The sequence below is a fragment of the Lissotriton helveticus genome (genome assembly GCF_964261635.1).
Source record: "Lissotriton helveticus chromosome 1_1 unlocalized genomic scaffold, aLisHel1.1 SUPER_1_unloc_7, whole genome shotgun sequence".
NCBI classification, from domain to species: Eukaryota; Metazoa; Chordata; class Amphibia; order Caudata; family Salamandridae; genus Lissotriton; species Lissotriton helveticus.
In genome coordinates this window covers 1,528,573-1,554,623 of record NW_027611714.1, presented here as the reverse complement: position 1 = coordinate 1,554,623, position 26,051 = coordinate 1,528,573, and the positions used below count along the sequence as shown (strand labels likewise).

Sequence of the window (26,051 nt, the reverse complement as noted above, 5' to 3'; positions counted from 1 at the left end):
GTGACCGTCTGCCTCGTCTCGGTGGGGATCCACCGGAAGATCTTACGTAGCATGCGCAGGATGTTGAAGCAAGACGAGGAGACGGCGTTTACTTGTCTGGTCATGGAGAGGGAGGAGTCCAGGATGAAGCCCAGGTTGCGCGCGTGGTCCGTCGGTTTGGGTGCGGTGCCCAGGGCGGGGGGCCACCAGGAGTCGTCCCAGGCGGAGGGTGACGAGCCCAGGATGAGGACCTCCGTCTTGTCCGAGTTCAGTTTCAGGCGGCTGGTCGTCATCCATTCGGCTACATCTCTCATCCCTTCGTGCAGGTTGGCTCTGGCGGTTGCGGGGTCGTTGGTCAGGGAGAGGATCAGCTGGGTGTCGTCGGCGTAGGAGATTATGTTGAGGTTGTGTTGGCGCGCGATGGCCGCGAGGGGGCTCATGTAGACGTTGAAGAGGGTGGGGCTCAGTGAGGATCCTTGAGGGACGCCGCAGATGACTTTGGTGGCCTCTGACTTGTACGGTGGTAGGCGGACTCTCTGTGTTCTTCCGTCGAGGAAGGAGGTGATCCATTCCAGTGCCTTGTCCTGGATTCCGATGTTGCCGAGGCGCTGTACTAGGGTGCGGTGGCAGACAGTGTCGAAAGCCGCGGAGAGGTCCAGGAGGATGAGGGCCGCTGTTTCTCCGTTGTCCATCAGAGTTCGAAGGTCATCGGTGGCAGCGATGAGGGCGGTCTCGGTGCTGTGGTTCGCTCGGAAGCCCGACTGTGAGGGGTCGAGGGATCCATTCGTCTCGAGGAAGGCGGCCAGCTGTTTGTTGACGGTCTTCTCGATGACTTTGGCCGGGAACGGGAGGAGCGAGATGGGACGGTAGTTCTTGAGGTCGGTGGGGTCTGCTGTGGGTTTCTTGAGAAGAGCGCTGAGTTCGGCGTGCTTCCAGCTCTCAGGGAAGGTGGCGGTGTCGAAGGAGGTGTTGATGATGTCCCGCAGGTGGGGTGCGATGACAGCGTCGGCCTTGTTGAAGACGTGGTGAGGGCAGGGGTCAGTCGGAGATCCGGAATGGATGGAGTTCATTGTGCGGATGGTGTCTTCGGTGCTGATCGGAGTCCAGGTGCGGAGGGAGGTGGTGGGTGGCGTTGTTGCGGTTGTGGCTTGCGTTGGTTGGTTGTTGAAGCTGTTGTGTATGTCCGTGATCTTGTTGTGGAAGTAGGACGCGAGGGAGTTGCAGAGGTCTTGCGACGGGGTGATGTCATTGTTTCCGGCGTTGGGGTTGGAGAGCTCTTTCACGATGTTGAAGAGTTCCTTGCAGTTGTGTGCGTTGTTGTCCAGTCGGTCCTTGTATGTATTTTTCTTGGTGGCGCGGATCAGTTGGTGGTGTTTCCGGGTGGCGAGCTTGAGGGTGGTCATGTTGTCCGTAGTTGGTTCCCTTCTCCAGACTTTCTCGAGGGCTCGACAGTTCTTCTTGGAGCTCTTGAGTTCGTCGGTGAACCATGGTGTTTTTCTGCTGCAGGGTCTGCTGGGTGGGGTTCTCAGAGGGGCGAGTTCGTCCGCGCAGTTGTTGATCCACTTCGTGAGGTTGTCGGCGGCCTGGCTGGGGTTCGCTGAGCTGGCGGGAGGGTGCAGGCTCAGGGAAGCGGTGAGCTGGTCGGCTGTGATCTTGTTCCAGCTTCTTCGGGCAACCTGTTGCTGGTGGTGGTGGATCGTCGTTCTTCTGAAGGTGAAGTGGACGCAGCTGTGGTCCGTCCAGTGGAGTCCTGTTGCGTGGCTGAAGGTGACGTCTTTGCTGGATGAGAAGACGGCGTCGAGTGTGTGTCCGGCAAGGTGGGTGGGGGTGGACACCAGCTGCTTGAGTCCGAGGTTGGCGAGGTTGTCGAGCAGGCCGATGGTGCTGCGGTCGCTGTTGTTCTCCAGGTGGAAGTTGAGGTCCCCCAGGAGGATGTAGTCGGCGGAGGGGAGGGCATGCGGGCAGACGAAGTCGGCGATGTCCTCGCTGAATCGTGTGCGTGGCCCCGGGGGTCGGTAGATCAGGGTGCCTCTGAGGGTGGTGTTCGGGTTGGTGTGGATCTGGAAGTGCAGGTGTTCAGCGGTGGTTAGGGTGTCGTCGGTGTTGGTCGTGATGCGGATGGTGTCTCTGTGGATGATGGCGATGCCTCCTCCCGTCTGGTTGGCGGTGCGGTCCCTCCGGATGATCTTGTAGCCCTCTGGGATGGCGATGGCGATGTCGGGGGCTGAGGAGGCGTTCATCCAGGTCTCGGTGAGGAAGGCAACGTCAGGGGCGGTGGTGTCGAGGAGGTTCCAGAGTTCTACGGCGTGTCTGTGGACGGAGCGGGTGTTGAGCAGGATGCACTTGAGGTGGTTGCTGCTGGTGTTCGGCTTGGCGGGTGCAGGGAAGGTCCGGATGCAGGTGAACTTGCAGGCGTGGCAGCTGAAGGGTCCGTGGGTGTGCTTCGGGGCGGCTCGATGACATCCTGGGATGCGGCTGGTGTTGAGTGCGGTGAGATCCGCGGCGGTGTAGGTTCGTCGGGTCGGCTTCCGTCGGTGGGGACCAGGGGTCCTGGCGCTGGTCGCGATCCGGTCACGGACGGGCGCAGACGGGCTTACCTTTGGCGCGCCTTCGGCGCACAATCGGCGCGCCCGCTGCGCGTCACCGCTGCGCGTTCGCACGGTCGCCATTTAAGGCCAAGTGCGCGGGTGGGCGGAGCAGCTGGGAGGCGGGAGAGGGGAGGGAACACAAGGAAAAAAGGGGCGGGGTCAGCGGTGGTGGCGGGAAGCGGGGGGCGGCGAGGGAGGCGGGAAACAGGACGGAGGACGGTCACAAACTAAGAAACAAGCACAAATTACAGTAAAAATACGTTTAACACGGGCAAAAGCTAATAAAGATAAAACAAGCACAAATTACGGTAAAAAACGCTTGACACGGGCAGAAACTAAGAAAAAAAACAAGCACAAATGGATGACAAAACAGAGCAGGGCGAGCGCCAGCAGGGTAAGCCGGCAGCGAGGCAGGCAGCGAGGCAGAGGGCACAGAGAAGGGGCACACGCAGCAGCTGGTGGCCGTGCGGCGCGGGGGTGTCCCACAAGTGGGTCACACTCACCTGTGTCGCACGGTCGCCATTTAAGGCCAAGTGCGCGGGTGGGCGGAGCAGCTGGGAGGCGGGAGCGGGGAGGGAACACAAGGAAAAAAGGGGCGGGGTCGGCGGTGGTGGCGGGAAGCGGGGGGCGGCGAGGGAGGCGGGAAACAGGACGGAGGACGGTCACAAACTAAGAAACAAGCACAAATTACAGTAAAAATACGTTTAACACGGGCAAAAGCTAATAAAGATAAAACAAGCACAAATTACGGTAAAAAACGCTTGACACGGGCAGAAACTAAGAAAAAAACAAGCACAAATGGATGACAAAACAGAGCAGAGCGAGCGCCAGCAGGGTAAGCCGGCAGCGAGGCAGGCAGCGAGGCAGAGGGCACAGAGAAGGGGCACACGCAGCAGCTGGTGGCCGTGCGGCGCGGGGGTGTCCCACAAGTGGGTCACCTGTCTATGTTTCTGCTGATTCCTGGATTTGACTGAAGTGAGTTACACATTCTGTGCCTGGGTGGGTTCACTAAGAGAAGCCCTCCAACATGTACACTGATGCTCTCAGTGCCTTGGCTAAGATCTGGAGGATGGGACCTCTGCCCCACTGGGCTGTGTCTGGCACACAAGATATTGCCTTTGAACCTCCTTCAGTTCACACTGACACATACAGGGGATTCAAAGGGCGTCTGATGAAATATCTTCATCCCACAAAGAACACAACATAAACCGAGGCGGCATCAAAGAATCTACCACACGTTAAGTCGTTGGGGGTAGAGGTTACTCCTGCTGCAGACAGTCTTCACCATACCCAGGGGTTCAGTTGAAACAACACGCATGTGGCAACAGAGACCATTATGAAAGGACTGACTTCATGTTCAGCTTCTCTGCACAATACAAAGCCCCTGAAAGAGAAAAGAAAAGGGACTCTTTAAGAAAAGGAGGCTCTTCATTCAAAGTGCATCACTCATTTTGCTTGCTTGTTTCTTTTTTCACTTTTTGCCATTGAGTTTCACAGTTGTTTATTACATATGAGTTGGGGAGACTGATACTTCTAAGATGGAAATATAGGGTGGGGGTGTTAGGGAGATGGATTTTAGTTTAGATTCTTCAGGGTTTCATTTTGTTAATGTTACCAGGCACATGCTCCCGCAAGTTGTACAGGATCACTTTGATTCTAATGACTAACAAATTGTTGTCAGACTGTGAGATGGGATATAGTATAAAGTCATGGACTGATAATAGTTTGAATACTAAAATTAAGAGGGGGCAGTTATCACACCCCTGATATCCTGTTACTTCAAGAGACTCATTTACTAGGTACAAAGGTTATGTTCCTGGGTAGTACACAGACACCTGTGTCCATCATGCAATATTTACTCAGTGGTCCACAGGGGGTCACCATTCTCCATTTGTCTCCATAGGTCCTTCCCGTTTTCAGTACAGACAGTTCATGTAGATGACATAGGTAGCCGACTGATGAGGATTATGAATCTGAAACCGGTCCCAGGATGCTTGTTTCTGGTCCAGGGAAGACATGGCTTGGCAGTTCAGGCTAGACTGTTCTAATGAGGCACAGGGTCAGACTGATTTGCATATGGCCATGTCTGAACTGGGGTGGTGGAGTGAGGTAAAGAATGGTGATGGATTAAACCCAGGTCAGTTGACTGGGGGTGAGTGTTTGATTTGCTCAAACGCTCCATCCATCATCCCCTTTGGTATCGATTTGTTTGCACTAAGTTGGAAGGGTATGCCCAGACGAGGTTCCCTTGCTCACTCTACCACAGGATTCAAGATAGCCTGGCTGATGAGGATTATGAATACAAAACTGGTCCCAGGATGCTTGGATCTGGTCCAGGGAAGACATGGCTTGGCAGTTCGGGCTGGACTGTTCCAATGAGGCACAGGGTCAGACTGATTTGCATATGGCCATGTCTGAACTGGGGTGGAGGAGTGAGGTAAAGAATGGTGATGGATTAAAACCATATCAGTTGACTGGGGGCGAGTGTTTGATTTGCTCAAACGTTCTGTCCATCATCCCCACTGGTACCCCATGGTATCGCTTTGTTCTCCCTAAGTTGGCAGGGTATGCCCAGACGTGGGTCCCTTGCTCACTCTACCACTGGATTCAAGATAGCCTGGCTGATGAGGATTATGAATCCGAAACCGGTCCCAGGAAGCTTGTTTCCGGTCCAGGGAAGACATGGCTTGGCAGTTCGGGCTGGACTGTTCCAATGAGGCACAGGGTCAGACTGATTTGCATATGGCCATGTCTGAACTGGGGTGGTGGAGTGAGGTAAAGAATGGTGATGGATTAAACCCAGATCAGTTGACTGGGGGTGAGTGTTTGATTTGCTCAAATGCTCTGTCCATCATCCCCTTTGGTATCGCTTTGTTCACCCTAAGTTGGCAGGGTTATGTTTCAGCCAATTTTGACATAATTTTCCCACTGACTAGGTGGTAACTCAATGGGAAGTTTCAAAACGGGGATCAATTCTGTCCTGTGTAAGGCCAGGGGCTAAACCCAGAAAGCCATGTTGACCAGAATCAGAACGTATTGGCCACAACAGCCAACCCTCAGGATCCAGTGACGAAATTTTAAAGCAGGAGTTAGAAATTAAAGATTGTAATTCTTCAAGGGACCTATCAGTATGATTGTTCCAATTAGGGTAAGCATGCAGATTAGGAATTTTAGGGGTATTCATGTGTTTTGAAGTGGCCAAACCAAGACAAGTTGTTTGTGAGATCATTCTATTTAAAAACAACATGTGGCCCAGAATAAGACATGCTTGGTGTAAAGCTTCAGTGCCCTGCACTTGCCAGGGTCTAGAACCCCAAACAGATTTAGGTTCTATGGTATCTTTCCATAGCTCGTAACCACCCACTTCTAACAGATCCATAAAAAATTTGGAATACAACAATTTTGTGTGAGTAAGTCTCACTTTCGAATTTGATTTGTAATTTAATTTAAAATAAAATGAGCTCGGGTTAGACCGATCAAAGTCAGTAAAATATGTGAATTTATTCAAAAGGGTATTTGAGCTGCCTTCTGTGGGAGTAGGACAATGTTCCCATTGGGTGTAATTAACCATATTTCTAAATGTATTAGCCTTATGCAGAAAGTGATGGCCATAGTGTTGGTAACAGAACAAGTCGGCGTAGTTTGTGGAGTCTAAATATAAATCCTCAGCATCAAAGGCAGCATAATATTTCAAATCAGAAAAGAGAGCTTCAATGGCTTGGACATCCCAATCATCAGAACGTATGTTTTGTTTCACAACATCCCCCATTGAAACACGAAGTACATTAGGAACATTAACCACCACTGTGGGTCCGTGAATTTGAAATTTTACAGTATCTCATACAATCCCATCTATCACAGTCTAGGCTGTGATGTTGACAAAAGTCTGGTCTCTTTTCATGATGTGTGATAAGGAGTGTGGGGCCAAAGTCCCATCAATTAATACAATTTTTGATTGTTCAGTTATATAGTGTCCATTTACCAGACGAAAAAATACCATCACAAATCCAATCGACATGAACAAAAAAATTGAGTTGAGCACCAACCAGATGGAACCAAAAAATGTATTTTAAAACAAGTAACAAAAATAAAATAGAAAACCTCAATGGTACACTCGATGTTATAGAGTCAGAGTCAAAGGAAAAACGTGACTGGTCACCTGGACTTGTCTACACACCAGGCAAAGACACATCCATGGGATATGTATATTCAGTATCTTCATGTGGATCGCCAGCTGGCGGATTTAATAATGGATTAGTGACTGTGGACATCTCTATAGCAAGGTCAGGCCTGTTGGTGTCAGCCAAGGCCAAAACAGAATTTATCAGCATTGCTGGACAAGAGACAGCAGGAGTCATACTAAGAAGAATCGGCCACTCGTTGTAGTTTGAAATTGTCAATGGAGTCGTACCTGTTTCCCAGGAACGGGTGCATGATAAGAGGGGCTGAACTCCTTCTTGTTCTCCACCTTCTCACGGAGCAGGTCACCGACTCGGGGTAGCCATCTAACTACCGGAATCTGTAGATCAGCTTCAGCTCCAGATGTGGAGGGCAAGTGTTCCTTTGCAAGACTGTCTCGAGTCTCTTGTAGGTTCTGTAACACAGCAGAATGATTATCTACGTCAAAAGGTACGGCTGTCGCCGCCATGTCTAGCAAAGAAAAGCCTTACAGGTGTAAGGTGGGGACCTTGAGCACACCTACGTGCGACTGCAATTTAAATAATGGTAAACATGCGTAGTCTTAGAAGTAAATTAAAGTTTTAATCACTTTGAAATTCAGTTTGATTTTCCAAATCATGGCATCAGTTATGCAACAATAGGAAATATCAATGGTTTTAATGGTGTCCCCGATGCATTTCGAGCCACGCTGGCTCTTCTTCAGGGGGTCCGTAATCTGTTAATGTAAAACAAAGGAAATATGCATAGGAGAGATACAGGGCCCGAGAGCTGATAACATATCACATGCTGCTCAAAAGAAACAGACAATGCAAGGTGAGCAGTGAACTGAGAAACCAAAACGTTACACAAGCGGTAACCGTGCGATATTAAACCCATTGTGAATGGCAGGCTGGTGTGACAAGATGAAACTTAGACTAAGTGAATATTGAAAAAAAGCGAAACGGGTGCACGCGAGTGAGACTACGGTAGAAATACAGAAAGATGAAATAGTGCTGGAGACACTGAGGTAACATGCGAGAAATACAAGTTGACGGAAACCGAAAAATATGGGTAAACAGGGAAATACAGGTAAACAAGTGCAGTAGGCACCAAAGTAAAAAAAGCTTACGCCTAACAGAATACAAAGTGTGAGAAACCGCTGTGTATCCACAAGGACGCCATGAGAAACCAGGAAATTAGGTGGAACCGTGTGTGCGCATTTAGAGGGGAGTATAGACATAAAAACGGGACAAACTGTAGAGTCGAGTGAAAGCCCGAGCTGTGCTGTAAAAATGAAAAACGGACACGCGCGGAGTGTCAATATGGAACTAGAATGCCGAACAGCTCGGCAAATGCAGAACGCAGAGGTGTAACCACCGCCGCGATGTCTAGACCATCAAGGTCCGGGATAAACATTTTTATGCCAAAGAGCATTTCGTATGGGGTCTGCCCACCCAGAGATCTTCTAGGAAGATTATTTAGTGCACCTAGTACCTAAAACCCTAGCTGGCAAAGATTGCTTTAAGTCACGGTTCATTCGCTCCACAACACAATTGCCCTCAGGCCAGTATGGAGACTAAAATTTCACCTGCACCCCCAAAGACCCCATGGCTTCCTTGTACGCCTTAGAGGTGAACGCTGGACCCTGATCAGAATGGAAGGTGCCACATGCAAAAATTCCCACAAAGACATGCAAATCCCTGATGACAGTTCGAGCATCAGCACTCCTTTGTGGCCAAACCCATAGAAAACGTGTGCACGAATCCACTGCAACTAACATACGTATACTTAGTATCAGAAGAAAAAGGACAGCAGTGATCTAAATAAACACAACCAAGTGATCTATTAGATATGTACAGCTGAGTTTGTGGCGGCCGTGCAGCAGTTGAAGGTTTAATCTGCTGACATACATAACAAGAAAGGACATATTCACAAGTTTATTTACACAATCCACGCCACCAGTAACACTGCTGTAAGATAGAGACATACGCTGAAACGCCGGCATGAGCCGAGACTATTCCTTCATGAGCGGCTGTTATCAAGGGTAGCCTGCGGTCCGTGTCGGGAATCAGCCTGTCACAAACTTTGTTAATTTTCACGTAGGGAACTTTATCAGGACTTAAATGATAACAGTATTTAGAAGGGAAACCCTGAGGGTAATTATCACCGATCTCTGTAGCAGCTACAGCTGCCAAGATGTCATCATCAATGTTACTGTTGGACTGTGTAACTGCGGCTACTACATATGTTGCTACTGCGGTCTTTGCTGCTTCATCAGCAAGACTGTTACCAACAGCGTGTGCTCCTACACACTGGTGACCAAGAATATGAATTACATTTACGAGAGGCAGACGTTCTTTAAGTTCTGCGACTCGAACTCATAGGATCTTGTGCTTAATTGTGCCACCTTTGAAATCACGATAGTTATTCTGAGTCCAAAAGAATAAATTTTTATTGAAGGACTGAACAAAGTAATAAGAGTCACTCACAATTAAAGTAGTCACACGAGGGACAGCAAACTCCAATGCAAGCACTAGAGCACAGTTTGAGAAAGGTGTGTCAGGGCAAGCTTTGTTTTTTATAGTCTGTTATGGAAAAATTCCAATCACACAATGGTTCATTTTTTTGTTTTAATAAAGTAAAGTCCACTTAATAAAGGTGTTACTATATTCGTGATAGTACGTAGGAGATCACCCCTTACATGGCCATCCGGCCTGGGACTTCCTCAGGGCGTTACGAATCAGGTTGAAGAAGTATATCTGGTCATTTTTTTCTGTGGATAAATAGAGATTCCCTGATTTTGGTGTAATGTCGGTACGAGTCGTCTCGTGCGATTGGCATTTTTCCATAATAGACTATAAAAAACAAAGCTTGCCCTGACACACCTTTCTCAAACGTTGCTATAATAAGGGGGATAGGGGTTTCCCCATGCCGAGGGCAAGCTTGACAAAAAAGAGGGACCATTGCTCAATAAACGGGCAGTAAGGGATTGGGACATTTTACCCCTCATGCTCTCTAACCGAAGCACTAGAGCACGTAGTTCTGCCAACTGGGCGGTACAGTCACCTAATGTCAGCGTGTGCATGACATCGGACTTGAATTCTCCTTTCACCATGGTACCAGCCATGATTGTGCAGGCCACTGAATAAGAATGCTTAGATCCTATCGCCAGTTGCGCCGAACTGTTGTAAAGTAATCTAGGACCCTAATATGAATTTCCAGATTCATGCCCAAATATGGATTTAACTTATAATACCCTTATATGGGCATAAGAATCATGACCATATTTAGTCAGAGTCAGCGCAGTCCTAACATGGCGCTTCCTCTGCCTCTAAGCCCCTAGAGAGTACAACTGGCTCTGGGACATGACGAACTTACTGTAGCCCCAAGAGAATACTCTAAGCCTCCAGTATTGATTTGTCCCAGACCCCTGGAACGTATTGCGCACTTCATGCACCTAGTGACGTTAATATGTCCACCCTTGTGCGTCAAACACGGCACCTTTTTAGTATAAATATGCCCAGATTTGCCTAGTTAAACACACAGTGGTTTGGAGCAGATCGACTGACTACTCGCCCTACGCCCTGCTGTTTGCGAGAGCTGAAGGAGGCGACCCTCCCGTTTGACGCACTGAGAGAGACGCTGTCTTTTTCTCCAGCCGAGAAAGTTCAGAAAATCCAGGAAATTGCAGGCTGCCGGGAAATCGAGTTCTGAGAGAGAGAGATACAAGACCTCCGGCATTCTAAATCAAGGTACGGAGCTGATTAGCCTCAGAGAGAATTCTTGGTGTTAGAATATTGAGTCAGTTTAGACATTTTATTATTGTTGTATAGATTTTATATGTTTTAGATGCATCTTATGGCTGAGAAAATATATGCTTTTACATTATTATTTCATAATACTCTTTTTACTGTACGCACTTTATTTTATGACAAGTATTGCAATTGTAGCAATTCACTTCTCATGTGTGAGAAAACAGACTGTTCAATAAATAACATCTTTTATTGAAAACGCCCGTCTCTCTTTCTCTACATTTCTGGTGAAACTAAGCATGCACGACTGATTGAGTAAAATACCCTCTATTGTTTTTCACGACTCTGGAGATTCCCTCCTCATTCATGGAGATTCAAAGTTGTCATGTTGTATGGTTGTCAGAAACTAAATCCCTTCTTGTCTAAGTAGGAAGCCTAACACCTTCTCTCACATTCGAGAAAGTTTCTATTGACCTCTGAGCCAACTGGCAAAAACTTAAGTCTAATATAGTCCGCAGAGATCTAGGTGACCTCAGTCCCTGGTCTATACTGTTGTCTATATTATTCCAATGCGCAGATGCCTATTGGGACTATAGGAACTACACTACATGGCGCCCAACGGTTTGGTAAGGCGATAATCTAACGTAAGAGGCTAAAGTAACTCAATAGTGCTTTTCACTCAGACCCCTTTTTTCCATTATACTCCATAGACGTCTGGAGTGGGTGAAAGGGCAATATCCGCCAGAACTGAGTAGGATGAGAATCCTATGAAGAGGTTTTTGGTTTATTCAACGTTGAAGGATGCAGTGTTCCAAAATATTGTGCACCTAATCTTTGTTCCCTTTGAATCTTGCTCTAAAAATATGGATGATGCCGAAGCGGCAGACATTGCTAAACAGCTAATAACAGCTGATGATAGCATTTTACAAACTAATCGGAGAGCCCGGCTCATCCCAATAAATGTGAAGAAAATTTTGACTCTCAACTTAATGAACAACGGTGTACCACCCAACGGTGGTACAATTGTGTTTGTAGTAGAGGCACATGAGTATCGGCAGACAGATGTATTCTATTCATGGATAACATTCCCAGCAGTAAATCCTATAACAAAAGAGTTTCACTACTATGAACCAGGTGATACTCCAGCGGAATATATTCCTCATGAGGAGGTCGAAATTCCACTAACTTACCAGCAGCATGAGCTATGGTTTAATGGCGCCCTACATCACAGTGAACACGTAACCAGGCTTGGTCCACTAGGTAGACCAGGAGCAACCTGGCCAGTATTAGCTGGCTACACACCACATCCTGACATAGAGAAAATGACAAGAGATGAGGTAGTTATCCAGCTAAAAGAACTAATTAAGATTCACAGACAGTTAGTCCAATATGTCATGAGGACTTTAACAGTCCAACCGACAGTAAAACTACCACAGCATGCCCCTTATCAGGAGAATACAAATAAAATTACTCCACAGACAATACAGTCAGTCATTGGAAAGTTACCCACAAAACGGGAACAGATTCCATTTTGGTTAGCACAGAAAATTACACAGATAGAGGCAGTTTTTCCTGACAGTACACCGCATTAAAAACACAGAATTCTGACCATCTGTTTACCAATGGGGATCACACCAAATGTGGAGGACTGTGACACTTGGGGAACAGTCTTTGCTTCAATCTACACAAAAACACATGGTGTTCCGTCTATTGCGGTAATACCAGACGTTCTGAAGCAAATTCAGAATGAATATGGTCCAGAACCAGCTTTAAATCTAGGTATGAAATTACTGAAAGACTTTAAGCAAGTCTCTGCTATACTATTAGCAAATGTGAGAGGTGAAGCATCATCTGTGGCGATCCGCCAAAGATTAAAGGAAATAGATGTAGCAGACCAGCCTTTTGAGCTTGCCAGAATAATAGAAAAGTGTTATGAAGAATTAGGTAGAGATAGTTTGGGTGGAACACTACTAAAACATCAACTACCAGACAGTACAGAAAAGTCGTTTATAAAAAAGACTCCAACTACTCCAAAAAAGAAATGGGAAAGTAATAAAGATACTAGTCCCAGGGGAAAACAGTCAAAACACAGAGGAAGATCAACCCGGAGGAGAAATAAATCTCCTGCATGGGTGGAAAGACCTCCCCAAAGGGAACCCTCTGAAAAAAGATACAATCTTAGAAATAGAGATAATCTGAAAAAACTTGAAAGATAAAGATTATGATACACGCTCCTCTCGATCTTTTCAGACTTCCTCACCGAAATCGGAAAGAAGAGGACGGTCAGAACAGAAGGAGGAGCACCCCAAGTCCAAAGACAAGGACCTTGCTCCACAGAGTAAGAAATTAAAATTTGAAAAGAAAAAAGTAGCCAGTGTAAAAGTAAAAAATGCCGAGGATTCTGACGACACAACTCAAGAACGGAGAATGGGCTCTAACAATGCTAGACAGCGCAGCAGAGATAACCATCATTCGCAAGAACGTGATGAATCTTCTGGAGACAGTGGACACGAATTAATACATTCAAGTGGAAACTGCAGACACGAGAGTGAGTGTCCCCCATAGAATATATGAAACAACTATCCGTATAGAGGGAGACATAACTAGGAAAATTAAAACACTTTTTGGGGAAAAACTCTCCCAGGGTTATGACATCCTGTTGGCTGAGAAAGATTGGCCACCAAAGTTTGTTAGAGAGTGCCCACATGGCGAAATAATTAGGCCAGCCTTCTCAAAACATGTTCCAATACATAAAATACACACCTATGCTAAAAAATGGGCTGTAGCACAAGCTCCAGCTTTATATAAAAATCATGTTGGGTGGGATGAGGACTCTCCTCACCATAAAATCCAATAAAAAAATACACCAACTGCACAAAGGCAGTACCCAATAAAGCAAGAAGCTAAAAAACAGGTCAGGTGCCTTCAGATTTTCAAAACAGACCTGCTATTTTTTTAAGAGACTTTTTTACAACTTTGAAAAGACTATCTTTTTTTCCGTTCCCAAATATTTACCCCTTTTTGGCACAAGATACTCGGCTCAAAGTAAACATATTCTTAGAGAACGAGATTTCTGGATCTAGAGTCAGTATTAAAACCCAGCCTCTAGCACTTGCAATCTTGTATTTGAAATGTGATGAAATGTTCTCGATTTTTTTTCTGTATTTAGAGACATTTCATAAATTGTAAATATTTCATGAATGATATAAGGTTTAATGTATGCAATGCTCAGTATAATGCTCAGTATACAGTTTGCCTTTTACTAAGTCGTACAGTACAATACTCATTTTTCCATGTACATGCCATTTTTTGAAATTCAAAAATGTTTTGTATTTTGTGGGTGGGATGTATACACATACTTAGCTATGCTTAGAAGTAGTTATATACTTATCAGGATGTACATCTTACCGTGGAGTGGGTGTTGTAAAGTAATCTAGTACCCTAATATGAATTTCCAGATTCATGCCCAAATATGGATTTAACTTATAATACCCTTATATGGGCATAAGAATCATGACCATATTTAGACAGAGTCAGCACAGTCCTAACATGGCGTTTCCTCTGCCTATAAGCCCCTAGAGAGTACAACTGGCTCTGGGACATGACAAACTTACTGTAGCCCCAAGAGAATACTCTAAGCCTCCAGTATTGATTTGTCCCAGACCCCTGGAACGTATTGCGCACTTCATGCACCTAGTGATGCTAATATGTCCACCCTTGTGCATCAAACACGGCACCTTTTTAGTATAAATATGCCCAGGTTTGCCTAGTTAAACACACGGTGGTTTAGAGCAGATCGACTGACTACTCGCCCTACGCCCTGCTGTTTGCGAGAGCTGAAGGAAGCCGACCCTCCCTTTTGACGCACCAGAGAGAGACGCTGTCTTTTTCTCCAGCCGCGAAAATCCAGCTCCGGTGTTCCCTGACGCCCTTGCAGGCTGCTGGGAAATCGAGTTCTGAGAGAGAGAGATACAAGACCTCCGACATTCTAAATCAAGGTACGGAGCTGATTAGCCTCAGAGAGAATTCTTGGTGTTAGAATATTGGCAGAGAAATTATTTAACTTAACCGACTTCTCCCTTATCTCTTCCCGTACTAAACTCAGGTTAGGTACACAGGGTAGGCATAAGCTAGAAGCACCAGTTGAGTCAGTTTAGACATTTTATTATTGTTGTATAGATTTTATATGTTTTAGATGCATCTTATGGCTGAGAAACTATAATAGGCTTTTACAGTATTATTTCATAATACTCTTTTTACTGTACGCACTTTATTTTATGACAAGTATTGCAATTGTAGCAGTTCACTTCTCATGTGTGAGAAACAGACTGTTCAATAAATAACATCTTTTATTGAAAATGCCCGTCTCTCTTTCTCTACACTTCCGGTGAAACTAAGCATGCACTACTGATTGAGTAAAATACCCTCTATTGTTTTTCACGACTCTGGAGATTCCCTCCTCATTCATGGAGATGCAAAGTGGTCATGTTGTATGGTTGTCAGAAACTAAATTCCTTCTCGTCTAAGTAGGAAGCCTAACACCTTCTCTTACATTCGAGAAAGTTTCTAGTGACCTCTGAGCTGGCTGGCAAAAACTTAAGTCTAATATAGTCCGCAGAGATCTAGGTGACCTCAGTCCCTGGTCTATACTGTTGTCTATATTATTCCAATGCGCAGATGCCTATTGGGACTATAGGAACTACACTACAGAACCATCAGTGTAAATGATACAACGGTAATCCTCAAGCGTGCGCATGGACAGAGGAGCAGGATGAACAAACTCATACTGTAAGAACTCCTGAGTTCGTAATGAGGGGTCAAAGATAAATGTGACATCCGGAGATGTCAACGAAGTTGCCCATTGTATCCAATTAGGATATATAACTTTAGAATTTGGTACACTGGCTTTCATCACTGCTTCAAATGCAGGATAAGGTGTAACAACCAACATGTGTTTTCCTTGTGACAGCGCTCTCTCTTTTAGAATCGCCATCTGTACAGCTGCCAAGACTTTCTCGACAGAAGAAAATCGCTTTTCAGCCGAAGTGTACAAGTGTGACTTGTAAGCGATAGGCACTATGTCTCCTTCATTAAACAACAAGTACGTGAAACCCACGGCACCAGGCACAATTTCTATTACCAGGTTAGTGTGGTTATCATGAGTCAATAAGTACTTAGATTCAAGAATATCAGACTGCAAAAATTGCAGAATAGCTGAATGTTCAGGCAGCCAGCATGACTTGGTAAAAGTTGGTTGTATCAAAGCATATAGAGGTTTGATATGCTGGGCATAATCAGGAATATAAGTACGCCCGAAATTCAAAAATCCCAGCAAGGACTGTAGTTTTTTCAGAGTTGTAGGAGACCGTAAACGTGCGCATTTCTCCAGGAAGTGAGGTGCAAGACCTCTACCTTCATTCTTTTGCTCATAGCCCAGGAACAACACTGTGTACTCCGCAATGTGTGACTTTGCAAAGTTAAATTTATAACCGAAGTCCGCAAACATAACTATGATGCGGTCAATGCAACACAGATGCGGCCATAATTAGTCATCCATGAGATAAATATCATCAATGTAGAGTACGCATCAGGATCAATGCCATCTAGCAAAGAGACAACACCTGCGGCAAAGACGCTTGGGCTGTTTTTATAGCCCATAGCCAATCTTTTAAATTGTTTTTGTTTGCCGCCACAAGTGAACGCTGTCCATTGACTACTAACAGAGGACAGGTTATGACAAAAAAAGCCATTGGAAAGGTCTAGTATGGTCTTAAATCTTTTTCGCACCAGACTGTCAACGAGAGCTGAACTGTGGGTGTTCTGTACCGCACATGTACGACAATGTGAATTTAAATGTCGATAATCCGAAACCAGGCAGTACGACACATCAGGTTTGGTAACAGTGAAACAAGGATTATTCATGGGGGAAACACATGTCTCAATCACACCTTGATATTCTAATTGTTCAAGGATTTCCGCAACGGAGATTTAGGCTCTTGCCGCATAGGATATTGGGGTTGTGGCTATGGAATAGACCGCAATGGAATCTCGTGTCTGGGAGAAAGTTTATCCCACTCGACTTAAGTACGGTACAATGCAGGTGCAAGCACCAGAGCCCACTCTTCTGCAAAGTTCTGCGGACAGCTCCTTGGGCACAGTGTGCAGAAAAGTAGGGAGGGTCATCTCCTCCCTTCTCGGAGCAGCCAAAACGAAAAGCGGGGGCCAGTCTTCCTCAGCTAACAGAATGTCACATGTAGAGGTCAGATGTTCCCAACAAAATCCATTTTATTACACGTTGGATGTCACCTTCAATTAAAAGAACTATATCATATAGTCTGTCAGGGGGAGCCACCATAGTGTCAGTAGTTTCCACTGTGATAAAAGTGTCAGTTGCTGTCGCCTTCAGATATGGACGCAGCGCTTGCCGCACTATTGTAACCTCCGCTGTGGAGCAGCGTTAATGCCCATGTCAGGTTCCGAAGCTGTGTTCTCACTATCCATGGCATACTTACGGTTAACGCAGCAACTTTCTTTTTCTGAAAATGAGGGCGTTAACGTGGCAAGTCGTCCTGCTTGCCTTTACCATCAGACGGGCGGGGCTGCTCATGTCCTTGTGGGGCACCCCGACCCCTGCCGTGTTCTCCGCCACCAGCTTGCGTGCCCAATATTTCCTGTGAAGAACTAGGAGAACGTTGCTCAGGAACCTGAAATCTATCAGGAGACCTAATTCTTGCGTGGTCGCACAAATCATAAGTGCGCTCAGTAGACACTGGTATCGGCGACGCCGGACGCGACCCCTGTTTCTATTGCTGCTTCCCGTTTTTGATTCGTCCAATTCTGTTTTGGAAAATTTGGACGGTCGTCTTTAGTAGACTTTGCCATCTGAGTCTGCGGTTGAGTTTCCGTTTTAGCAAAAGGCTTAACACCCAAATATTGCGGCCAATGGTCTTATAAGCCTCCGCAATATTTCTCGGTAACGCTCGGGGTTTATCGACGTCTGGGACAAGGTGCAAAGCATTTGACACCTGAAAGTTACCCGCATCTCCCTTTACATTACAAAAGATGAGATCAGTAACTACGTCAAACACTCCAACGAGCCTCATTCTGATGTATATGAATTTAGGACCCTAGTGTAATTTTCCCGATTCATGCCCATATATAGGTATAAATCACCTTCTCCTTATATAGGCATAGAAATCATAACCATATTTAGACTTAGCCTATGCAGTACAAATACGGCATGGCTACTTCCACGAGTTCCAAAAATCCATAAAGATTTCTTGGAAAAACCCGCCTTCAGCAGTCAGGGACTTCCCCTTGCTTGAATATTGATTTATCCGAGAACTCATGGAGTTTTCAAAGAACTGAGTCTTTGATGACGTTATTATGACCAACATTACGTCAAACTAGGCACCTTGATGGTATAAATATGCCCAGGCAAACACACAGTGGTTTGGAGCAGTTCGACTATCTACCTACATGACACAGCTTGCCGAAGCAAGTGCCGAAAGAAGCCGACCCTCCAGCAGACGCACTGAGAGCGATGCTGCCTTTTCTCTGGCTGAGAAATCCAGCTCCAGTGTTTGCAAGCTACCCTTGAGGGTTGTTGGGAAATCGAGTCCTGAGAGATACTAGACCTCCTTTATTCTAAAACCAAGGTTCGGAGCTGATTAGACCCTTAGAGAGATTCTTGGCAAAAGAATACTGAAACTAAGCTACACCTCACTTACTTCTTCCCTTGTACTAGACCTAGGTTAGGTACACCGGGGTAGGCGTATTTTAGAAGCACCAGTTGAGTATTTTTAGTCCTTATTTATTAATGTATGTATTCTATGTATTTTATGCCTTAGAAACCATGTCATGCTTTTACAGTATTATTTTATAATACTCTTCGTACTGTACGCATTGTATTTTGCAACCAGTATTACGATTGTAGCAGTTAATTTCTCCTGCATGAGACAGAAAACTGTTCAATAAATACTTTTTATTGAAAATGCCCGTCTCTCTATTTCTCTGCACCTCTGGTGAAACGAAGCATGCACGATTGACTGAGTGAAATAACTATCTATTGTTTCCGCGACTCTAGAGATACATTTCTTATTCTTGGGAAACAAAGTTGTCATGTTTATGCGGTTGTCAAAAACTAATCCCTTCTTGTTTATTCGAGAAAGTTTCTAGTGACCTCTGAGCTAGCTGGCACTCACAATTAAGTCTAATATATTCGATAGAGACCTAGTCGACCTCAGTAATATGTCTAATCTATATTATATGTTATTCCAATGCGCAGAGCCTATTGGGAATATAGGAACTACACTACGATTCCCAACTCGACAGCCGCCTCCGGACTGTGCTCATCCTGAACACGCTTGATCACAGAAAGCAAGACAGTCATAGACGGCGTGCCGTAACGCTTCGCATATACTGCTGCAAATACTTTACCCCAATTCTCACAATCTGTTACCTCTAGCAATAAGTCTTTCTGCAAACTAATTGTGAGAATCCTGTGTTTTTCCACAGGAGTGGTATTAGGAAACACTGCTTCCAATAAGGCATATCGTACTTAGTTTGGGGGTGCTTGCCCATTACCGAATTAACTGAATTAACCATGACGGAACTAATCGACATCCCGGCCGGTCCAACTTATTGCGCTGCAAGAAACAATGACCTAAAGCCCTATGTACCCCAACAAAAGAGGTATACAGTTGACACAAGTCGTTAATCGGGGCATTGAGATAACGTGGATATGGTGTGAACCCGGCTAAGACTGGCCAAGTGGCCCCAGGAATTGACAAGGGACCTAACCGAAACGGAGTTACGTGTGGGGGAGGGTGCCATTAAACCAAACACGATGCTGCCATGCCAAAATTGGAATCTCTTGTGTCCTATATGGAGTGTAGTTCACAGGAATCGCAGTGTGAATGTATGTATGGAATGTATCCTCATCCGCATTTATTGCAAGAAATATAACCCAAGAGTAGAAAAGCTCAAAGGGCTGAGCTATGTCAATATCACCCATAAGGACATAGAGAAGAAAAACAATTTATAAATTGCAACACAAAAAGGGTAGTAATTCAAAACGTGAACCTTTTTATAAATCTCAAGTTTGAATTAACCTATAACACACATTCGTATAGGTAGGTTAATCCGTCACGCCTGTTAACCGGAAACAGTGGTAAGGGATTAGACAACCCAGAACAAGTGACTTTGGGACCTCTCAGGAATAGTGGGAATCAAGAACACTATTTCATTTTTATTCTCATAAATGTCCACAATGTGAGTAATCAGAGACAAGGTATAGTTTAAAATGTTTATTTCAACTACGTGCTCTAAGATGCAATATCGTTGGTAACATCAGTAAAAAGACGCATAAAATCAATACAATCAGCATTGTTACAATTCCATAAAATAGAAAGGGAGAAATCATATTATAATGATAGTGGAACAAGGTCTATAGCGCCTTTTGTACCACCCTCCCCTTGCTAGGTATTATAATAATAGAGGATCTCTAGGTTAAAACGGGGACCGCCTACCTCCAAAGTCAGGTAAAGTGAATCACATCCCAGATCAGCACAGCTCTTTGTCGATGGAAAGGTTTTTTCCAAGTGCTAGTCTCATGCATGCAGTCCAATATTAAAAGCACCTGATTTTCAGAAATGAGCAGCTGTGTTCGTGTTGTGTCTAGAGCGTGGGTCGATCAACCTGCATCAACAGCATACATTGTTATTTTAACCTTGAACACTTTGTGCAGACTTGAGGTCGCACTGTGAGTCTAGAGCTGTGAAAACCAGACCGTTCTCATGTGAAGGAAAAGCAAGCAGTTTGTCTTTATAAAAACAGAAATATGTAGTGTCATGTGCAAAAGCAGCAAAATGGTGTTTGAGCAACTAACTCACTTATGCTAATATAGCAATGTGTGCAGGCAGAACCGTATCCTCACTACACTTTTACAGGTAGCATGAACAGGAACTCTTGGATGTTTTTCTTTGTAATTCTTCATCGCCAAATAAAAACCACCAGTTTTCTTTTCTTTTATTCCACATTGTGCTAGTCTCCCAGTGGATTTCCTGTTATATCACGTTGTTTTTACTATGTGTACCAAAGTGAACAATCACTGGGAACAGACACTTTTATTATTCTACAAATCTTTGGTTTTCTTCTTTTCTTCTAGTCGAGTCTTCATTCATCTGGTATTTGAATATCCCACATAATTATATATTTTTCCTGTAATTCCTTCATCTCACAATAACGGCACTGTTCTGCTCCTGTCTATGTCCTCAGATGAGTCAATATTATTGTTAATGTTCGTAAGTTCTTTCTGAATTCACTGCATCTCTAGGATTATTTCTAAGTGAGTTAAATGAAGGTGTGTGTTTGCTGAGGCTATGCAGGATAAGAAATTGACAAAAGCTTGTCACACTTTTAGTGCAATTGTAAGGTTTAGCCCAGGTGTGTCTGCAATTGACAAAATCACTTCTGACATTCATTGCAATGCTCATTTTTACTCTGTGTATGTTAGTTGATGTATCCGAAGGTTTAATAACTGACAGAAGATATTCACACATTCACTGCACCTGAAAGGATTTTTCTCTGTGAGCATTAACGGATGAATCCTTAATGCAAAAGATTTCCTACAGGTACTTCTACACTCACTACTGTTGTACAGTATTTACAGAGTGTGTGTAAGCTGACGTCTACATAGGCTTGATAATTGACTACATTGCTTCACACATTTATTGCACTTGAAGGCTTTTCTTCTGCGTGTGTTCGCTGATGCCTGTTTAGGATTGATAATGGACTACAGCTTTTCAAACATTTATGGCATTTAAAAGATTTGTTTCCCCTTTGTGAGCTTGCTGATGATTTCTTAGTGCTGAAGAGTAAGTAAAGCTACTTCCACATTCACCGCAATTGTATGGTTTTTCCTCAGTGTGTATTCGCTGATGTCTCCGGAGGCCTGTTAACTGACTGAAGCTCTTCACGCATTCACTGCACTGGTATGGTTTTTCCCCTGTGTGTGTTCGCTGATGTGTTTGGAGATGTGCTAACCGACTGAAGCTCTGCACACATTCACTGCAATGGTATGGTTTTTCCCCTGTGTGTATTTTCTGATGTCTAAGGAGGGTTGATAATTGACTAAAGCTCTTTACACATTCCTTGCAATGGTATGGTTTTTCCCCTGTGTGTGTTCGCTGATGAGCTTGAAGTTCTTGTAACCGACTGAAGCTCTTCACACATTCACTGCAATGGTATGGTTTTTCCCCTGTGTGTATTCTCTGATGTGTGTGTAGCTGTGAAATCTGATTGAAGCTCTTTACACATTCCTTGCAATGGTATGGTGTTTCCCCTGTGTGTATTCTCTGATGTGTGTAAAGGTTTGAAATTTGACTGAAGCTCTTTGCACATTCATTGCAATGGTATGGTTTTTCCCCTGTGTGTATTCGCAGATGTGTTTGGAGGTGTGATAACCGACTGAAGCTCTGCACACATTCCTTGCAATGGTATGGTTTTTCCACTGTGTGTGTTCGCTGATGTGCTTGAAGTTCTTGTAACTGACTGAAGCTCTTCACACATTCACTGCAATGGTATGGTTTTTCCCCTGTGTGTATTCTCTGATGTGTGTATAGCTGTGAAATCTGATTGAAGCTCTTTACACATTCACTGCAATGGTATGGTGTTTCCCCTGTGTGTATTCTCTGATGTGTGTATAGGTTTGAAATTTGACTGAAGCTCTTTGCACATTCATTGCAATGGTATGGTTTTTCCCCTGTGTGTATTCGCAGATGTGTTTGGAGGTGTGATAACCGACTGAAGCTCTTTACACATTCATTGCAATGGTATGGTTTTTCCCCTGTGTGTATTCGCAGATGTGTTTGGAAGTGTGATAACCGACTGAAGCTCTGCAAACATTCCTTGCAAAGGTATGGTTTTTCCCCTGTGTGTATTCGCTGATGTCTGTGGAGGTTTGCAATTTGACTGAAGCTCTCTAGACATTCAGTGCAATGGTATGGTTTTTCCCCTGTTTGTATTCGCTGATGCTCTTTTAGGGTTTCTAATTGGCTAAAGTTCTTGACATATTCAATGCAATTGCACGTTTTGTCTCCTGACCGTGTTTCCTGAAGGGTCAGCATAGTTAATAAACCACTTGCGTTATTTTCAAATTCCCTGCATGTGTGTGATATTTTGGACAGTTGATTTCGATTTAACAATAAAATACAAGACTCACTAAATACCTGCCACATTCATAACATAAGTAAGGCTTCCTTGTGGGTGATTGCATTTTTAGAATGGATAATGGCTAAGCATGCTTCGGGTAAAGCTTAATCTTCCTTCCGGTAGGTGCAAATTGGGACAATACTCTGTGCTTCAGGCAGCAGAACCACTCGTTCCTTTTCCCTTCAGTTGTTAGGCTCCACTTCATTGTGCTTTTCCCTGGTGCCTGTGGTTTGGCTAGAAAGAGTTTGCAATACACCTAGAGCACTGAATGGTGGTCTGTTGCCAGTTTAGATAGCGAAGCACTGATCTAGCCATAACATGATGATGAAGCGACTTGTAATGTGTACAGCTACTCCAAAGAGTGTCCTGGGGCCAAGCAGAGGTCAGAAAAGAAAGTAAATCCGGTTGTTTCAAACATGGACAAAAAGCCAAGTTTTCAACCTTTTTTAAACATTTTCATGTTGCTAACAGCTCAAAGCTGAAGAGGGAGTTTGTTCCAAGCTATGGATCCCAAATAGACACAAGACCTTCCTCCAACTCTCATGCCAGCCTCATGATCAAAGCTGGTGTTGGACGCTTGTTTATGCAGGTGGTTTGTCAGTTTTGTTGTCTTGGTTGTCTTAATTTTGTTGAGGTCATTTCTTCGTCTTGGGGTGTCGAGGTGCAGAGCTCAGACTCGTTCACTCACTGAATTGCCTTTGACTGCTTCTTCCTGGATATGTCCTCTGCCTGCACTGAAGTTTTTGGAGCTCCTTATTTTTGATAATTGTTGCAGGTTTGATGTGTTTTCTTCATTGTTCATAATCAATCCGTGCATTTAAGGCTTATTTTCTGTTGGATGTAAAGAAATGCAATATTACTAAATGCAAATGTAATATAATGTGAATACACAATATTTAATCAGCTGTAGAAGACATCTCTTTGCTACCATATTTGAAATTTAGTAAGGAACATTTTACCATACATGGATATTTCATTAAAACTGTGGTTGAACATGTCACATCTTATTTACTTCTGAAAAGGCAGTGATTTACCATTATTCACTGAGTAACTTACTAAAGAAAGGGCAGTCACAGAGCACTCATGCTACATAGACAGTTTTAGGTAGATATTCATGGACAAGATTTCATTTAAACAGAACAAATTGTTGAAAAAGAGAGGAATCAGGAAGCGCTGCCGTTAATTCAGTTTCAGAAAGTATCTACCAAAGGTAGCTCTTCAGGAAGTGTATAACAAAGGTAACGCTTCAGGAAGTATTTAACCAAGGTAACTCTTCAGGAAGTGTATAACAAAGGTAACTCTTTAGGAAGAGTATAACAAAGGTAACTCTTCAGGAAGTATACATGACAAAGGTAACTCTGTAGGAAGTATATATGACAAAGGTAACTCCAGACACCTTTTTCACAATGCTTTCATGTTCACACTGGATCAGCTCAAATGCCAACTCCCGCCTTTACCTTGCAGCTCATTAAGGGCCTTACTACGAGTGCGACGGCCCTCATGATAATAATGTAATAAATAATGTAATATGGCTTCTTATATAGCACACTTATCACCACTAGAGGGTCTCAAGGCGCTTGCTTTGGGAACCCGTCCTGGTTTTTCCTTGTGAGATGTCCCCTACTGGGTACCCCCAAGGTGAAAGCCAGGCATCCCGCCGTGGGGGGCCATAGTGGAGATTGAGCAAGCTATTGCCCAGAGTTGCAGAGTGTGAACCCCTGATTTGAGTAGGCACCGAAGCGAGAATTATCGAGTCCGTGGACATTTGAGCTCAAGACCCTGCCGTGTCGGGGATCGAACCCTGGTCCCGGGTCTGACCCCTGCTTCAGGGTCTGCCTCCTCTAACCGGTGAGCCACACTTCTCCACGCCGTACGCACGGTGGTGGTCCAACTGCCACCATCCTAGCGGTCTGACCGCCGTATTATGAGTGTGGTAGGAGGACCGCCACAAGACCGCCATCCCGCCAGGATCAAGGATCCCGCTGTGGAGGCGGTCTGCAAACATCCTGAATATGTTGGCAGTGCCGATGTCGCAGAGCATATTACGTCTGCATATCCACCGCCCTTTTCATGGCGGGGACCCACCATGAAACGGATAAAGGACATGCAGGTAAGGGGGCCCTAACAGTTCCCCGGCCGATTCTGCTCCTGGGGTTGCATGCGGGGGGCACATGTTGTGCAACCTCATGGAATTGCACCCTTGTTCCTGCACAGTGTGGCATGCATGACATGGTGCTGGAACGTGCTGCAGGCACTCTTAAGGTGGTGATATGCTGTTTATACTCTCAAATGAGCCTAATACAGCCGCTGCGAGACCGCTGCTGCACCGCCCACCCACCCTGGATTTAGGCCATAATCCGGCGGCGGGCTCTCAATGGGCTTGCCAGTCTGCCTGGTACCTCCGCTGTGGTAGTCCCATTGGAAGACCGCCACACTCGTAATAAGGCCCTAAGTCACCTTCAACACATTTTACAGCCCTCCTGGTTCAAGCATTTCTGGATCCTTCTAACCTAGAAGACTGGAGCATTATCCCGAGTTGAGGTGGATTTTCTATCAGTGTAATATATATCCATCTCCCTTGAACTATTGACTGATTCTGCCCTGAAAGACAACTTAAAAAGTGAGTCTTTAGTTCTTCCTAAAGTAGGTAAAGTTAAGATCCTGTTGTATTTCAATCAGCAGCTCCTTCCAGGGTTTTCTGTGAAACAGAATGAGGGGTTATTTCCAATGGCCCGTCTTTATATTGCGCACACAGATATGGCAAACAAACATTAAATCATGTAATTTATTATTCAATGATATCAGTCATTTATTCCTTACAGAGAATCCATCACAACCAATAATTTAACAGAAATATCTCCCAATCCAACAGATGTGTGCATATTAATAATTGTTTTTGTTTCTCAACATTTACAAGATATTTGACTTATTGTTGTCTGTCTGACGGCCAGGATGCTACTTTGTGACTCAACAGGGCTTTGGTAGAGCGGGAGGAGGTGTCTGTTGTCCACAGGTGAAGTGTCATTTCTCCTATCCCATATTTCTTTTATCCAGGTTTACCTCATTCCATGTCCTTCAGCTCCCTACTCCCCTCGGTCTCTGTACTCACTCTACAGGGTTCATTGTTAGCTGTGGCAGGGGGACACACTTGAAGCGTGCACACAGCAGATGTCAGCTAATGACCTGATAGTGAAGAGGCCGTGGTTGGCAGTACGGAGCTCACAAGCTTCATTTCAGAAGCTCACCTGGGAGGTACTAACTGAGGAGGTGCACAGGAAGGGACCTATTAGCTATAAACAGAGAGAGTGCACAGGTGGGTGCTTGTGAGGTATAAACAGATGAGGTGCACATATAGGTACCT

The 26,051-nt window shown here is 44.9% G+C and overlaps 2 protein-coding genes across 5 annotated transcripts in view; both read right to left on the bottom strand.

Moving 5' to 3' along the window:
- The window catches only part of LOC144806426 (uncharacterized), a 557,808-nt gene that overhangs the window by 62,146 nt on the left and 469,611 nt on the right, over positions 1-26,051 (bottom strand). The gene's annotated exons all lie outside the window — the stretch shown is intronic.
- Positions 19,771-26,051, bottom strand: part of LOC144806406 (uncharacterized) — a 44,644-nt gene continuing 38,363 nt past the window's right edge. For all 4 annotated transcript variants that reach the window (XM_078672767.1, XM_078672766.1, XM_078672765.1 and 1 more), the window contains one exon: positions 19,771-23,521. In XM_078672767.1, coding sequence (XP_078528893.1) covers positions 21,283-22,716 — 1,434 coding nt within the window. In that variant the 5' untranslated portion in view covers positions 22,717-23,521 and the 3' untranslated portion in view covers positions 19,771-21,282. The remainder of the gene's footprint in view (positions 23,522-26,051) is intronic.